This window comes from Struthio camelus, chromosome 1 (assembly GCF_040807025.1).
Source record: "Struthio camelus isolate bStrCam1 chromosome 1, bStrCam1.hap1, whole genome shotgun sequence".
In the NCBI taxonomy this organism is placed as follows: Eukaryota; Metazoa; Chordata; class Aves; order Struthioniformes; family Struthionidae; genus Struthio; species Struthio camelus.
In genome coordinates, this window is record NC_090942.1 from 131,686,164 (window position 1) to 131,703,358 (window position 17,195).

Here is a 17,195-nt window from a genome sequence, read left to right on the forward strand (position 1 = left end):
GGCCATATCCAATGGGTACAACGCTGATAAACTGCACAGTAACTTTGATAGCTAGGCTAGGCCCTTCTGTGGCTTTCAGAGACTTGTAAAGGAATTCCATGCTAAACTTTTAAATGAGACCAACGCAAAATGGTGCCACAGCAACTCCGCAGTCTGAGCTTATAGGTCAAAAGGTTGTTTGTGCAAGTGACCTTATGAATTTAGGAATCTGTGGATGCCATAATGTCCCTTTTCCCAAGTGAATGGCAGCAGCATTTACAAAACTGTACTGAAAAATGATGATGACTGTTGACCTTGGAATCTTAAAAAAAAAAAAAAATGTTTCTGAAAAGATGACAGGCATTCTGTGTGCTTATATTAAGAAAAAATCGTAGAGGTGAAAAACTCTAAAACAATTTTTATAAAATAGAAGACTTGGAATAAATGGTTATTTGAATTACATGAGTTAGCAAAATTGTCTTGTTACAAATAAAGAAATGCCAACAAGCTGAATGCTATACTGCATCCATCATTTCTGGATTCAGCCTAAACACAACTAGGCACAACCTTTGACACGTTCATAAATGAGAACACTGCAAAACCTGGGGTTTTCTTCTCTTCCCTGCAGTAAAAAATAGGTGTACTTCTCATTACCTGCCATAAGAGGAATTTTATCCTCTATTTTTCCTCCAGGTGAAGCCACAGTTTTATCTTGTGGAGTGGGAGGATTGTTTCTGACCTAGGTCCTAACAGAAGAGAAGGAAGGCTAGAAAGGGGGAAGGGAGGCTCAGGTGAGGAGGGAAAATACTTGGCAGTGAGGGAATGTAGCAGTGATGGATGAAGTCCTAGGGAGAGGAGCAGAAATTCAAATTTAGGACAGACATGTTGGAGCAGGGGGAGAGAAGGAATGAAGAAGTGGGAAAGTAAGGGCCTGCATGGAGAGCCTGCCATCAGGGAGTGAGAACAATAGTAAGAATAATGGCAGGAATAATAGTGATGAAGGAAACAAAGAGCTGGGTGGGAGGAGATAGGAAGGAAATAAGCAGTCGAAGATGGAGACAGAGAGAGAAATAAGGAATTTCCAGGAGGAAGGGAGAGGGGAAGCATAAAGATCCTTTCCGTGTGAGAGGCACTACAAGGCCCTGGTGTTGGGAGGACACGGAGAGGCCTCAGAGACTGCCAGGGAAGGGGCAAAGCTGGCCCGGGAGGGAGGCATGGAGAAGAGCGAGTGAAGTGTAGGAGTGTGAGGAGCAGTGTGCAGGGGTCGCGTGGGCTCCCCTGGGGCCACCCTGAGCTCAGCCTGCGGAGGTGCAGGGTGCTGCCTCGCTTGGGTTTTTTTCTCATTTCTTCTTTTGCTGAGATATGCTTCAGCACTGTAAAGGGAGAAACAACACAGTGAAAAAATAGGCAGCACTTGCTTTCTTGACCATGACTTTTCATACCTTTCCCCTTTTTCATTTCCAACCTGATCATAGGCCTGCTAAAACTGTAAAAGTTCTCAGAGGTGCTCTTGGTGTTTAACTCCGTATCTGCAGTACTTCTTTGTACCTGTCTCCACAGTGCTTTCTCATACTCTTACGTTACCATCTTTTCCTTTTATTGAAGTGAAATAATTTAATTTTTAAAAATAGTGGGAAAATTACAGTTTATATTATTATGTCTGAACTCAATGTTAAGTCTTTCTTTGTGCACCCACAGCGAGGAATGGGGTTTTTTTCAGATTTTTTTTTTCTTCTCGTGTTGATAAGCTAGTAATAACTTGCAGTCACGTCAGAGTCTGCAACAAACGTGTGCTTCAGAAGTCACTCCCCCACCCCCCTCAGGCTAGGTGCCCTGGCAACAGCCTTGTCTGTCATGCAGAGCAGCACAAAAAAGGGGTATTTACTGTTCTCGGAGATAACAGGGGAAATCTCTCCTGGTTTTTGTTTGAAGTACAAGTCCTTGGGAAGGGTGGGGGAGGGCAGCCTCGTTCTGTCAATATACCTGTGTTCTCGGCGCTGCTCTGTGTAACAGCCTGTGCAAAGGGCAGTAAAACGCTTACTGCTCCTACAAGTGCATTCTTTGTCCTGAGGAATGAGTCTTTTTTTTTACTTCAGGCCGCTGCTTTCGTTTAACTTTGCTTCCACTAGCATTGACGCTTGTCTTTTACGGGTGCCTTTGTGTAAAGAAAGGTACTAACGTTAACTGTGGGGAGAAAAAGGGTAGTATGGGACTCGTGATGTCTTTCCCACAAGGGGGAAAACGTAATTTATGTTTTGAGCTTTTAAAGAAAAAATATCTCATGTGAGAGCAAAGTGTTTGATCTAATGACCATGTGAAGAACGTATAGTTTTGCTTGGACTCAGACTGCATTATTTTCATATGCAATCTATAGATCTGTGAAAAAGCCAGTGAATTCAGTACACTATTATTGTGGTAGGCAAGTAATTCCTTTAAGATATGTAACGGTTACATTTTATTTTAAGTAAAGAGGATAGCAAAGTGTTGTGAACTAAGGGGCATGTATTTAATCAGAGTGGAAAATTGTTAACGTGCTTTCCTTGCATGATACAGACAGGACGTAAGTACAATATTTACATCACTGCCTTTTATGATTGTCTGTGACACTGGAACTTCAAGAGGTGAGAGCAAGAGACAGTTCAGCTCAGATTAAAATGTTTGTTGCTATGTCCCAATAAAATTTTGGTTATTTGATTCCTTGTTATAAACTGTTTTATTTATGTTTTTTTCTGAAAGTGTACCTGAGAAGCGTACTTTATATGAAAAATAGTACAGATGAAACTAAGGATGAGTAAGATATGTAGTTATTTCATATCTACATTTAAGACCTTATTTCATTGCATTTTCACAGAAGAAGATATTTTAATTTTGTGTTGTACAGTCTTCAGTTCTACATTTGTACTGATGAGTGAACAAGAAAGATTGGCAGTAGAGAGCAGTGCTTTTTCCAGTCACTTAAATATGTATCCAAATTCAATGTATTCACTCAGACAAACAAAAGCCAAATTAGGGGTCTGCAAGTCTTTTTTAGGTGGAATTTGGTTATTGCAAATCCTGGGCTAGGACCTGATACTGACTTTGGCCATAAATGTAGTATTTTTATTTGGATGGGCAGTTAATTCGAGGGAGAGGGCTGAGAGGCTTTGCTGTGTTGGTTTTTAAACAGGTAGGGAATAGTAATACTTTCTATAATAACTATAGTTCTTGATAGATGTAGAACTTATATCAATATGAACGTAATGTGCACATACAATGTTACTGTTGAGAGACTCGCTCTCTTTGTGCTTTTGAGAGATCCAGCTCGCCCTTGTTTCTACTCGTTGGGTATTTCTTCTGCTCCTGGCTCTGACACAGGAGAGCTGGCCTAGGGGAAACTAGCAAATCCTTCCTCAAGCTGTTCCGCTGTAAATGTCGTAGAACAGCACTTCTCTGGTTTTACCTCAGCAGGATTTTGTGAACCTGTACCTGACTTTGGGAGGCACTCATGAAGAGTTCCTCAAAGTGAACTGGTTTAAAGAGCTACTTTGATGTGATTCGGGGAATGGGGAGGGACTGTGTTTTGCAAGTGGTGATAACATAGTACTGTGCAATAACTCAGTCCTGAGTTCACTTTTTTTATTTTATTAGTCCTTGCCAGAACGCTAAAACCTTTGATTGGAATAGTGCAAGTGTAATGCAAGGGATCAAAGTAATGATCTTAAGCATTTGCTCCGAGAGTCAAGGCAGATTTGAGTGGTTTGTATCACCTAAAGTTACCTTTATAGTAATGCTCTCTTTGTCGACCATGAAACAGCATTTGCCTTGGAAACTGTAAATTACTGACTGTTGTCTTCTTATGGGGAGAGCATAAACGTATTAGGGAAACCATTCAAGAATGGAAGACAAGGTACACCAGGGTTTGGCCTAACGTTGGGGAGGCAAGGCTTCTACTCAAGGCATGCTTTGTGCTTTTAAACTTTAGTAAGTCACAAAAATCCTGTTCCTCAGTTTCTTTGTCCAAAATAGTATTTACTTAAACTAACGTGACGCTTTCCATTCTGCATGGAAAACACCACTAAATTAATAATGTTACTTTGTTTACAAATTATGTCTTACACTGCAACTCCAGAGAACATAGCTCATCAAAAATTTTAGCAGAAATTGCTGTATTGTCTGACTTTATCCAAAAACATATCGCATTGTTCATAAAACTTCCAAGAGTGTATTTTGCAGCATATTTCGTGTTCTGGCTAGATATAGTTGATATAGCACAGAATATTTTTAAGAATACTAGCTGGAAGAAGAGGAAAAAAAACAGGAAAATTAAACTCCTCACTACTGCATAAAGATGCAAGCACCACCCAACTTCCCCGTTTCCTCATTCTTTCTAGAAAATAAATACTGAAAAGCAGATGTGTGGAGTATAATGAATTTGAATATTTCCCCACCACCACCAGTAACAAATTGCTATTTGTAAGCTGGAAAAGGCTTTATGAATTTTACTTTATGATTCACTCTATTATTACCATAAAAATGGGAGTTCCACAGAAATGTGTTCAAGAAAAGAACCATTAAGATTCTTTACAGCTTGCTCTTGTTGCTTCAGATATGTTCTGTATGAATTCAGACTTCTTCCCTTATGTAGAATCTTCAGCTGCTGCCTTGACTGGATTTAGAGATTATTAAAAAAATTGCAGGAGCAGCTCAGTGAATAGTTGAGAACTGTCTGTCCTATACTGTCTGACCCTGATCAGTTTTTTTCCACCTGGCTTTAAACCTTCATGTAATATAATTCAGAACCAGTTTTGATACATTTTAATGCACCTAATCTCCCTGAGCACAAGTTTTGTACAGCCAGGATGCAGCGCTCTGGATAGGCAGCTATGGGGACTTGTAATCAACAGTGAATGCAAAATTAAAAAAGGTCTTTGAATGTTACAGAAGGTCTTTCATCACAGCAAAGTTTTCCCTGCAAATTGAAAGCAACTACAGACGTACAGAGTAGTGCTTTAAGTGGCTCATTTTTATTCTGTCGACAGCTTTCACTGCAGCGTTTCAATACATTTCACGTTTTCATAGCATATTTAAGAGATCCTCGTAGAATATCGGAAATTTAGAGGAGGACCCTTGCATGCAAAATGTAGTCCGCTAGTTAAAGTAACGCTTTTCCAGTTTAGTTTCTGGCTGATGCTGGCTCACTGAGTGATTCAGGGAAAAGTCAGCTCCTCACCCCCGCCTTGCCTGCTGTAGTTGCTCGCTGAAAAATAGACATCGAAATGATTGCATTTTGTAAATATGTCTTCCTCTTAAGAGAGTTCTAGAATTAATTTAATTTTATTGAATTCATTGATGTCCTTCAGTGGAAGGTAGTATCCATTATTCTGTTGCCAGTGCTGGACTTTCTGTACTTTTGGTTTTCGCTCTGTGGTTTTCCCCGGAGGAGGAGGGTAGGGGACATGTGCTACCCTAAATATTACAACTAATTGAAAGGCCAGAGGAGTAGGATTTGATGCAGAAGCTTTCAGACATATTTCAGTATATTAAAAAAGATTATTCTCATTTTGTACAAGACGTGTAGTGAATATTAAATTGCAAGACATTTTTATCTCAATGTATGATTTAATGATTTTTACCCCAAACATCCAAAAAGGATGTGTACGACAGTACCAGAAATCCGTTTATGTGGATCTTAAACATAGTCATAGGAATCTGTGGATGGTTTCCCAAATTAGCATAAATATCCCAAGAAGAAGACCTTGATCAAAAAAAACCTTATTTCTATTCAATCAAAGTATTGCAGCAGCATTTTAAGTCAATTTTAATGATGCAACGCATTCATCAGAAGGTATTCTAGATTTTTTCATTTCTATTGCCAGGGGTTCTATCTCAAAGAAACTTTGTTTTTCTCAGTTTGAAGTTACTGATCCAGGTAATTGGTTTATCAAAGTTTATAAGTAGCGTTCATTTAAAAAAAAAAAAAAGCCTATTTATTTTTCCATATAGCTCTTTCCTTTAGATCAGTTATGAAAATTTTTCTCAAAATTGGTTGCTAATGTTCTGCCAATATGGTATCGCCATTACCTCATTGGTCACTGACTCCTATTGCTGTGTGCTTCTTGTCTGTTTACTCTTTCTTGTTTTGTATTGTAAGTTTTGTGAGGTAGAAATTATATTTTGGTTTTGATGTTTGAACAGTGCCTGATGTAGTAATACTGTTTTATGACTAAGATTCCTGGTAGTTACTGTAGAACAGATATATACGCTAATTACAATGTATAGATATGAGGGGAAGAAAGCAAAGAAAGAGGACTGCCAGCAAGCTGTAATAGGCTCTTTTGCTGTTGGCAGAAGAGCAAAAGTGGGAGGTAGTGGAATATGAGACTAAATTGTATCACATTCTGTGGGACAAAACTGTATTGTGTTTTCAGGCAATGACAAGAAATTGAAAGGTGAGTGAAAAGAGGGATTTTGAGGCACTTGAGAAGGCAGAGAGAGTTTTCATGTTCAACGGCAGGCTTGAAAAGTGATTTTAATGATTTCGTTAGATGGATGCAATTTGAAGGAAGGTCAATATGATGATGAAGGATGTTAAAGAGAAAAGAATTTTGATCAAAAAACATGGAATTTTGGGGGGCTTCAGAACACAGATGGTGTTTTTAAAATGAGAAGTGAGAAACAGTACTATGCAAGTGCAGATAAGAGAAAGGAAAAACCACAAAATCAGGCATGAGAGATGATCCTGTAAGTGAAGATTCTCTCTGTGACAGCATACATGGTAGTGCTGTCTATTGTAATAGAAAATAGAGAAACAGATTTGAAATGCTAATTATAGAGTTCAGTTCCTACTCTAAAGCCAGGAATCTGGAAGTTTTTCTTTTTCTTTTTCTTTTTCTTTTTCTTTTTCTTTTTCTTTTTCTTTTTCTTTTTCTTTTTCTTTTTCTTTTTCTTTTTCTTTTTTTTTTCCAGGATGGGTGTACTAGGGGAAAGCTGGAAGAGGTTCAGAGAGAAGGTGTGCAGTATGTAGGAAATTAATGGGTGGAACTGCTAATTAGCTGGTAATACACAGATGAATTGCGCTCAGCCCTTGAGATGAATTGTACTCAGCCCTTGTCTTTCTCTCCCCTCTATTACAGGCCAATAATAAGCCTGAGATTGAAGCAGCGCTGTTCCTGGACTGGATGAGGCTGGAACCACAGTCCATGGTGTGGCTGCCGGTGTTGCACAGGGTGGCTGCTGCTGAAACTGCCAAACACCAAGCTAAATGCAACATCTGTAAGGAGTGTCCAATTATTGGATTCAGGTACAAATGAATTCCCCTTCTACTATCCGTACTACTGTTTAGTAAATTGAGAGCTGTGTTTGTTTCCAGGCAAATCATGTTCCTTGATTTTATACATGTTGTTCAGAAAAAAATAATTGTGACAGGGCAAGAAGAGGAGAGTGACACTTAAGATTGGATGAAATGGTACAAGAGTTGAAGATCAGATAACCAAATCAATTTATCAGTTAAAATTTCACTTCCTCTCAGTCCTGCTCGTGCTTCGACCGAAGCATTGGTAGATGACACAATTAATACGATTTGCCTTATGTTCTACCTGTCCTGTAAATGCAATTGTATTTTCTGGATTGGATCCTAATGAATTTCTTTCTAGTATGGTATAAAGCAGGGAGATGATCTGAAAATTTGCAGACACGTAAAGATACGGTGCGTTTTTCAGAGAAAGAGAATTTAGTTGGTGGAATATTAACCTGGTATGCTAGAGATACCATTATATTAAAATCATGTCTTTGTTCTGATTGTATTCGAGTTATCTTCTGTAAGCACCACTTACTTAGCAATAATATGAAATCCTTGATTTTGAAATGTTGCTGATATATTTACATATTTGAATAAAAACCGTGGTTATGTACAGCAGTGAATAAGGCGGTGTGTTGTAAAATGGCTGTATGTCGGTATGCTTGTTGAGAATCCACTTAACAGCTAAGGAAATACTCACTTTCAATTATGGTTAGACTTGTTTTATCACTTTGTTTCTTAATAGCTTCTTTGTATGGTTCGTGTCCTTTTTATTTATGATCTTCCACTATTGGCGTTTATCCTTCTGTGGTATCATGTTGTTTTCAAAGAGCTTTTTGTAATTTTGTTTCTAAAAACCAGCTAGACAACAGCAGCAGGCAGTACCACAAGCCATCCTTTTGCTCTACATGGGAGAGTATGAATGTTCCTTTTATATGTACATATAGTGGGAGAGTGCTTTTCACGTCCAACTTTCTCCTCTCTAACTCCACAGGTAGCGAGATACATGGGAAATAAAGAACATGTTTTGTTTTGAATCTGAGTTTTAATTCTGCAGGACTGTTCTCTGATCATCTAAACTCATCTCTTTCTTCTTTTATTCCCCTTGAATATCTCAGCTAGGAAATGATAAGTATTACTGAAGAGCTAAGGGCGTGATGTAACTAGTTTAACACATCCACAAAGTCTAACTTTCCTGCTCCCAGATACAGTCTATGAAACTACTGAATTACTTACAAGGTTTTCATAAACAGTCAAAGACAAGTAGATAGAATTGAAAAATGCAGCACTTGGAAAATCAAAGGATGGCAAGTGAATGAATAGTCTCAGTAAAGAACTAAGAAATGGGAAACTGAACATGGGAGCTGCGTGCTTGCGTCTAATTTTACTTGTCTGATCTCATCTTTCTCTTAAATCTATATAACAAATCTGTTATCATGATAGTTGAATCTATCTGTCACAGATTTTTTTCTCTGACTTTGCAAGTCATTGAGCTTCTGTTTACATACTTGACAAAAAGATACTGTATTGGGAGGCTTTTAGAAAGTTAATACTGTAAGCCTCAGTACATGTAAAACAATGCTCTTTTGAGGTTATTGTGACTGAACTGCTTAGCGTATCTGGAACAAGACAACCCTTATGCCTCTGGCTCTTTCAAGCACTTCAGTATAGCAGATGCAATAGTTAGCTGTCTCATAGAGTTGATGAGACTAAATAATGGCCTGAAAGTGCACTGAGATTTTTGCATGGGTGGAATTCTGTACATGCAAATTATTTCGATAGAGATGCTAGCTAGCAACTACACCAACCAATTCTTAGCTTGCATGCAGAACATAAGAATTTGCTGGAGTTACTTGTTGAGAAAGGCATGACTGACTTGAATTTTATTTGCTCAATAATTTCTGTGTCAGGAATCATGATGGAGACGAAAAGGAATGAAGTTAGGATCGCAGAAACAAAAAGCCTAGCAGTATCTTTTGTATGAGAGAGGATGATTCCGCATAATTCCTTATTGTTGCTCGTTGTTAGAAATTTTGTAGTATGTATTATTTTTTTTCTAAGATACAAATCTTTGATAAATATCTGTGCTTCATTGCTCTCTGATGGCAGCAATACCTGACCCTCTGTAGCTAATGAACACTGTACTGCATTGTGCATTGTGTGACGTCTCTTACTAACAAACAAAATTCCTTTGCAAGTTGACATGTAGCATGCACATGCAAAGCCCTGAAGCTATGGTTTTTTCCTCCTATCTTAGGTACAGAAGTTTAAAGCACTTTAACTATGACATCTGCCAAAGTTGCTTCTTCTCTGGTCGTGTTGCAAAAGGTCATAAAATGCACTATCCAATGGTGGAATATTGCACACCAGTAAGTAGCTGTTTTACTGACCATTCCTGCCTGTTATTATGTAGAAAGGAAAAACTTCATTTGCTAAGAGCAAGCTAATGGAGTATTTGGGTAGGCTTTTTTTCCCCCTGTAGTTAAATCACCTTTCATGTAATGTACTCTCCAGCAACTTGTAATGCATAGTAGGAAGTTACTGCAATAGTTTGAAGTAAATGCAAGTTAAATTTCCTTGTTTGTACAATGCTGTATCAAAATACTGTATTGTGTGCTAATGATTTATTCCATGTTCAGTGTTACACAGTTCATTTTATGTTTTCTGCAATAAGCCTATGATTTGTGCAAATATATATATTTGCATCTTAGGTCACAATATTTTCTCTGTATCAGTGTAAGGTTTTTCTTCTGTTCCCTGGCAAGTTGCCATTTCACTCCTCCCCCCGCAGTACATTTTGGTTGCATTTTAAATGCTTTACTATTTAATAATATCTTTTTCTTATATGATGACTTAATGATACAAAAAAATCAGGGAAGTGCTCAGGAGCCAGAACCAGACTGGAAACAGATTGTTCAATGCAGCCGATTTGTACTGTGCTGCACTGGTCAGGGTCCTCACCCTTATTTCACAGCTTTCAAGAGGATCAGTTGTGCATAGACATTTCTTTTATATCAGACAGCTGACAAAGAAAATTCCATATTACTCTCTTGATGTGTTCCTTAGTCTTTTTGACCTCTTATGGCTATGGCAGATGTGGTCAGACCGTGGTAGAAATTAGAGGATATCTCAGGTTGTCCTTCCACAATGCAGAATGACTGAGCTTTCAGCCGTCTTTGCTATTGTTTGTGGTGGTATTGAAACAGTACACTCTCTGGCTATCGTTTCCTCATGTGACAGGATGGTCACTAGTCTTATACTTTTGTCTGCTAGTCATATAGAAAAGTTGAAAATAAAGCATCAAAATTATACATGGGCTAGCCTAATAAAAATATGAGAATGTTTTCTAAATCTTCATCCAAACTTAAAAGGCATGGCACAAAGGAAGCTGACTATCAGCTTTTCTTAGAAACTTCAGGAAGCAGGGAAAAATTTACCCTTCTAAAATATAGTACAGCAAAGTATTTTTTCAGTTTCATTTCATTCATTTTTATATTATCTATCAACTTCTACTGTAGCATTTATGGCACTATTTAATCAGAATCTCTGCAAGAGCAACTGATTTGTTTTTGATAGCTTTTTGTCATTTTTTAGCATCTTTCCATATTGGTTAAGGTTATCGGAGAAGGGGGATTTGCCTAAGCTTCTGCACAAATCAGAAGGAAATTCTGTAACTACCTAGACAAGTCTGAACAGACTTTTCTATCGGAGGCATTCCTAGAGCAAACTGTAATGATCTGAGTCAGTCAAAGACCACATTAGAGCATTCCTTTCAACTGTAGCTGAAAAAATTCATGCTGAATTGGCTAGTTTTGTTTCCTTGTTTGCTACTTTTCTTTTGCTAATAAGTGATGAGAGGAATTTGTGAACGACACACAGAGCGTGCAAAACAGCATATTGCTACCATTTTCTTACCTGTATAGTAAGATGTGTGCTGAGGAAAATGTGAAGGGAGGGAAAAGAAACAAGACTGTGAGACACTCCCATACCCTGAAGCAACTCATTGCAATACATGTCCAACAGATTTCGGTTCTTCCCGAGAATACAAATTACTAATGGGCTAATATAGCGAGAAACAAAACTCACGATTGCATCCAGATTGCTAAAATCGGAATAAAGAACTGTTTACAGACAGTAAATTTTCTTGTGATTTCTGAACTCCAGCAGTCCATGCTAATGTGCCGTGCCTTGCTGTACCAGCAGTAAGCTGAATTAGAGAAGGCTTAACTGAAAAAAATGTGAATGCGGTGCACAGCAAGCTCTGACCTTTTTTGTGTTGCTGCTATTGAAAAAATAAACCTAAGTACTGTGTGACTGGACAAGACATCCACTGAAGATACCATGTCGAGTATGTGATTTTTTCTAACTGAATGAAGAGCGTTTTGCAGGTAACAAAGCATTCTTTCCTCTTAGTCCAGGCAAAACTCGCACCTTACAATGCATTTCAGCATACAGAAGGTGCATGATGCCTTCTTTGATGTATCTTTGAAGTAGCTAGCAGTGTACAATCAACAATCAAGTGTTTGATATTATTCCCCCTCCCCCTTGCTTCCAAGGAGCTTTGGAGCACTGTAGTCTTTCGTTTTGCTCAAGGGGAATTTGAGAAGTCATGCTACGTGTCCAAGGAATGTGATAACTTTTCCTTTCCTGCAAGAGGTTGAGACAGAATAAGGGCAAGCCAGTTTCCTAATTTTCAGTTAGACAGAAAAACTACAATTATTCCTGCAAGCAACACAGCTCAGTTTACTGTTCAAAGAGGGGTGAGTTTTAAAGCAGTTTCAAAAGAAGCATAGAAGAAGTAACTGACTTCTAGACTGGGATCTAAAAGCAGGATCATTTTTGTGTTTAGGATTAACAGTGGCACACTGGCATGAAAAAAATACGTTGATTGGGGCAAGCATGTCAATTGAGATTTCTTTATACAGCAAGCGTTTACAATTGGAGCTGAGATCTCAGGTGCTGGGCTGGCAAGGTGCTTATATAAACCAAACTGCATTAAGTCAGATACTAGTAAAGCTCACCCGATGTCAAGAAATAGGTTTGGTGGGGCCCAGCTGCCTATGTATTGCTTTGATTTAAGAGGGCTAGGTTGCTAAAGGTGAAGACCTTTAAATCCACTGTTTCTTCCTCATATACCTGTTCTGGTGTGTGGATATGTTGTGGATGATTTTACTCTGAAATGGAAAATGTTACATCTGTGGAATAAATTGGAAAATTTAGTTGAAAATGGCCTTAATCTACCAGCTTGTCCACATAATAATCACGTTTTCTTTGCCTTTATTGAGCTCATTGAACATTTTTGAAATTGAAATTGGAGTGTATGAGAAGCAGCTGGTGCTTCTGGTTGTCTTTGGAAGACATTTCTTCTTCTTGGGACTCTTGTGATAACCAGCTTTCAAACTAGATTGTGATGTTTCTGTGGGAACACACAATTTTACCATTAGGATTCTATGTAGATAGTTCTGGGGAGCAAGCAACATCTCTAGTTTATAAGATGGAAGGGGAAGAATGTTTCACAGTTAGTCATGCTTGGAAACACTTAATCTTAGTTACAGTAAAATGCAATTAAAAGTGTGTACAACAAAATAGTAATAAATGTTCATAACTGACAAAGGTGAACAAAAACAAACAGAAAAATATGCTTATTCTATTTATACCGAGATTAAATATTAAAAATCTCTCTCCGTTCCCAGCTGACTTGCTATATTTGCTTTCGTGACACTGACCTTGTTAGGAATGCTCTTAACAGATGCTGCAGACTACAGTCGTTAGAGAGGATTCCCTCCTGGTGGAAAATGCTAGGTCTTATCAGTGCATCCCCTTTCCGGAATCCTCTAGGGGATCTGGGCATATTTAATCTCTTCCTTCCCCAAGATGTCTTTACTTCTAATGTACGGAGGAAGTAATGATTAATATTATTGAGATTATCTCAGTTTCTTGAAAATACAAATGTTGTTTTGTTAAGACCATGTGCCATCTTCATCTGCTTTACATGACTGTGAAAAATCAAATGTAAAACTCCTGTCACCCTCATGTTTGAACCTGTTGTACCCTTTCAGTTTGAAATGTCTCTATAAACTGAACTGATTTACATCAGTGTATACATTGAAAAACATGCACCATATAAAAGACGGAAGTACATATTATTCATTGTTGGCTTTTGATGAAACCAAATATGAGAATAGTGAATTGTTTGAGACAACAGCAAATTTGAGATGTTTGACCCCAAATCTTTTCTTCTTCTGTAACAAAGAAAAATGGTATAATTTTGAGAGAAAAAAATTGGTGCCTGGACCATGAGAATCTTTAACTGCAAAAACTGGACTTGGAGCTGTCTTTGGAAAATTGGCTGGTGGTCATCAACAAAAATAGTTCAGCTGCAAAAATTTGTTGGTTCTGATATATTAATTCTCTGCCAATCACGGAACGCACTGAATTTTCACGCAAGATAGACTGACCTGAGAGGCAAATTCCTTTCTGCTTTATGCAGAAGATGGTAGGCATCCTGAGTAGAGGCATAACATCTGTCCTTTCTCTTAAAGAAGTTCAGTCCTTTTGCATGTTATTTTTCATGGCATCCTAAATGTTTGTATCTTAACAATCATTAAATGTATACCTATAAAATTGAATATATATGTGTGTGTGTGTAGGTATGTATCAGCAGCTCTGGGAAAGTTGGCTTGATGGACAGATCCCAGCACCTCCTTCTCTAAATGGAAGTCATAGAACTTGCTAAAAAAAATATCAGCTAGATTAACTTTCCCTCATTTCTTTCCTTCAAATTAGATACACTAGAGAAGCGATATCCTTATGTGGGTTAGGAAAAACTTAACTTACTGTAGAAGAGCAGTATTTCAGGGTCAAGTTTCTCTGTGAGGTGTAAAGCATTGGGTATAAACTGAATAAAGCAGCTGGAAGTCTTCCATTAAAATTCTTCAGAAAAGGATCATCTAATTCTTAATCATACTCACAGGAAGTTGTACATCTTTCCAGAAGACATTCTTTGAACTCTTTCTGGCTCATTCTGGTTTTTAGGAAACAAATTCTGCCTTTTGCTCCTGTACTGGTCTCTAGAGGAGGAAGGGAGCTGAGTGCAAGCAACGAGGTGGAAAGTTTTGCGTAAATAGCACTCTTTTCAGGTTGTTGATCTAAATGCCTGCTAGCTTTAGATTGAACAGACGCAAGAAAAAACAACTAATCTAAGAAGTTTCAGCAGCTCTTACCAGTTTTCAGTTCTTCTTTGATCAAAGTGTTAAAGGCTGAGAAGGGAAACTTAAGAGAGTCGTGAAGTATTAGACTGACTTTCATGGACTGACAAATCTATGAGCTTCTTGTAATAAAGAATGTGTAGAAAGACAGGAGTCAGTCAGTAGTCTGTTGCTCACACAGACAGACTATGTATCTTCCTTTGCAGCCATTTCAGTGCTGTAGAAAGAGCAGGCAAAGAATCCCAAGCCAAGTCAGAAAATGACAGATTCTTACCTAATTATTGTTTGCAATCTTCAGATCACCCAAGAAGAGACATGAGCCTGTTACTACTGGTTTTGGAGCTTCCCATTTTTCCTTTTCCCACACACTAGCTGTGTCCTTTTGAAATACATTTTAGGACTACAATGATAAATGCATAAAATTTGAGGTTCCAGAGGTCAAGTCACTGGCAGCTCCGCTTGGTGAGGCCACAGCTCTTTCAAATGCCCCAGCAAAGGAAGAGGCGACTGAAGATAGTAACAACCTCATGAAAAGGTGATTTCATTGTGATTTGTGGCTTTCAGACGACTTCAGGAGAAGATGTCCGTGACTTTGCCAAGGTACTAAAAAACAAATTTCGAACAAAAAGATATTTTGCAAAGCACCCACGAATGGGCTACCTGCCTGTGCAAACTGTCTTGGAGGGAGACAACATGGAAACGTGAGTAGCTCTAAAATATATAAGTAGTAATTCCTTTGGTATGCTCTTTGAGCTCCCCAGCTGGTGCCAACTCCCTTCACTTCCTAAATGCATAAAGCCTCCTTATGTCTTTCATTTTTGTTAACTTTGGCTGACAGGAAAACACAAGCTGGGATCCCAATTGCCATTCCCTTTATTTTCATCTATCCTTAGAGGAACTTAAACTTTAGTTAGTAAAAGAAAAATACCATCTTACTGACAGCCTTATAAGCTTTTAAATTTGATAGAACAATTTGGAAACTAGTGTTTTCTTTGTTTTTATTTTTTTATTTTTTTTTTTTTTATTATAAAATTTTTATTTTCTTCCAAGTGGATATCTTTGTGTTTGTATTTTTTTTTTAATTAGATTACTATGTTTGCCAGCTTCCTGGCTGATTTCTTCTTTTCTCACCCGATAAATTTAGTCTTATTAAATGGCTTTGAAGTATTTATGGGGGGAGGAAAAAAGGAATAATGGTACACATGGAGAAATCAATGAGTAACCCAGTTCCCTTTGGTTTTCTTACAAGTTTAATCAGTTGTTTAATGGCAATTGCACACAGCTTGTTCTCTCTCTCTCTCTCTCTCTCTCTCTCTCTTTCTCTTTCTCTCTCTCTCTCCTTTTTAATTTTAGATTTTAATTTTTTCTCACTTTTTGGTTGGTTGCTCTTCATGGCCATTCATGTTGGTCTGTTGGATTTTCTGTTTTCAGTTGTTGTGTTTTTTTTTAGTCTTTCTGTAATTATTTTGCTGCTGAGTTTCTTCTGCCTCTCTCTTCACCTCCTCATTTTTTGTCTTGCAGTCCTGTTACTCTGATCAACTTCTGGCCAGTAGATTCTGCGTGAGTACTTTTGCTGAAGTGTGCTGCTGCTGCTACTGCTGCTGCGTTCCCCTCACTTTTTTGTTTGTTTCCTTGTTTAGTTTTACATATGTTCATTTCCTTCTTTCTTTGTGATTATTTTCTCTGGTAGACTTTCTTATAGAATGGGATAAATCCAGGAATTCCCAGCAATCATGAAATATGTACTGCATACTCTCTCTGGAGTATATATTTTAATTTAATTAAGTGGGATTTTGGTGCACCGTCCTACTAACGCTTATGAGAACTTACCACTTAAAAATCTGTGTTTCTGGATAAGTATGGATCCCTTCAAATGTAAACTAAATGCTTCTTGAAAGATATGCATTGAACTTTATGGATTTAATTCCGTTTCGGAAGTGACATTGTTTTGTACGTAAGACCATTGTTTAGGTTTTATGCACATCCATGTGCACCCACACAGTCACGTGCCCTGATAATCCAAAGCTCATTAGATATTTTATTACAGGTTTTAGTAGGATTTGTGAAGGCAGATCAAAATAGGGAAGTATGTTTTCTATTTTTTCAGAAGTTATAAAAGCAGGATTTTTCAACTATGAACTGGATTTTCATTCTTGCACCATTCCTGCACATGCATTGTGTTATTGTTGTAGTAATACCCTTAGCATAAACTAAAGATATATGCCTTGTGGCATTTGCTACTACTTGTGTTATATCGATAGTTTTAGAATAATGTTAAATAAAGATTATTTTTAATTTACTTATTGATAATATTGAGATACTAATGAATAGAATTTTATATATTTCTAGTAACATGGTGAAATGTATATGGCTTGCACTTACATTGAGTTTTTGGTAGAATAAACAGTAGTGAAATGTATACATTGGAATATTGATTTAGAATTTTCATTTGAAGCACAAGCCTTTGTGGAGGCAGTTGAAGTGGTCTTCCTCCGGGAAGCCGGCTTTAAGCAACCAAGAAATCCACGTGCTGCTGCAAACCACATGTGGCTGAGGATCCACCCACAGAAAATGCAAAAGGCTAGAGCCAGACTGAAATAGAGGGGCTTTGAACTTCTGGATGCATTTGTGTTTGTAAATGCCTCTGGGAGTAATTGCAGGGCACCATACAAAATTGTGGATCTAGGTTTCTTATCTTTAAAGCAGATTGAAAAGTTGAAAGTAACTTTCTA

The 17,195-nt window shown here is 37.8% G+C and overlaps 1 protein-coding gene across 10 annotated transcripts in view; it reads left to right on the forward strand.

Moving 5' to 3' along the window:
* DMD (dystrophin) overlaps positions 1-17,195 on the forward strand; it is a 1,217,172-nt gene that overhangs the window by 1,158,330 nt on the left and 41,647 nt on the right. For 7 of the 10 annotated variants that reach the window (XM_068917030.1, XM_068917006.1, XM_068917058.1 and 4 more), the window contains 4 exons: positions 7,092-7,258; positions 9,513-9,624; positions 15,028-15,164; positions 15,985-16,023. In XM_068917030.1, coding sequence (XP_068773131.1) covers positions 7,092-7,258; positions 9,513-9,624; positions 15,028-15,164; positions 15,985-16,023 — 455 coding nt within the window. The remainder of the gene's footprint in view (positions 1-7,091; positions 7,259-9,512; positions 9,625-15,027; positions 15,165-15,984; positions 16,024-17,195) is intronic. The other 3 variants (XM_068917051.1, XM_068917057.1, XM_068917014.1) reach the window with 1 other exon arrangement.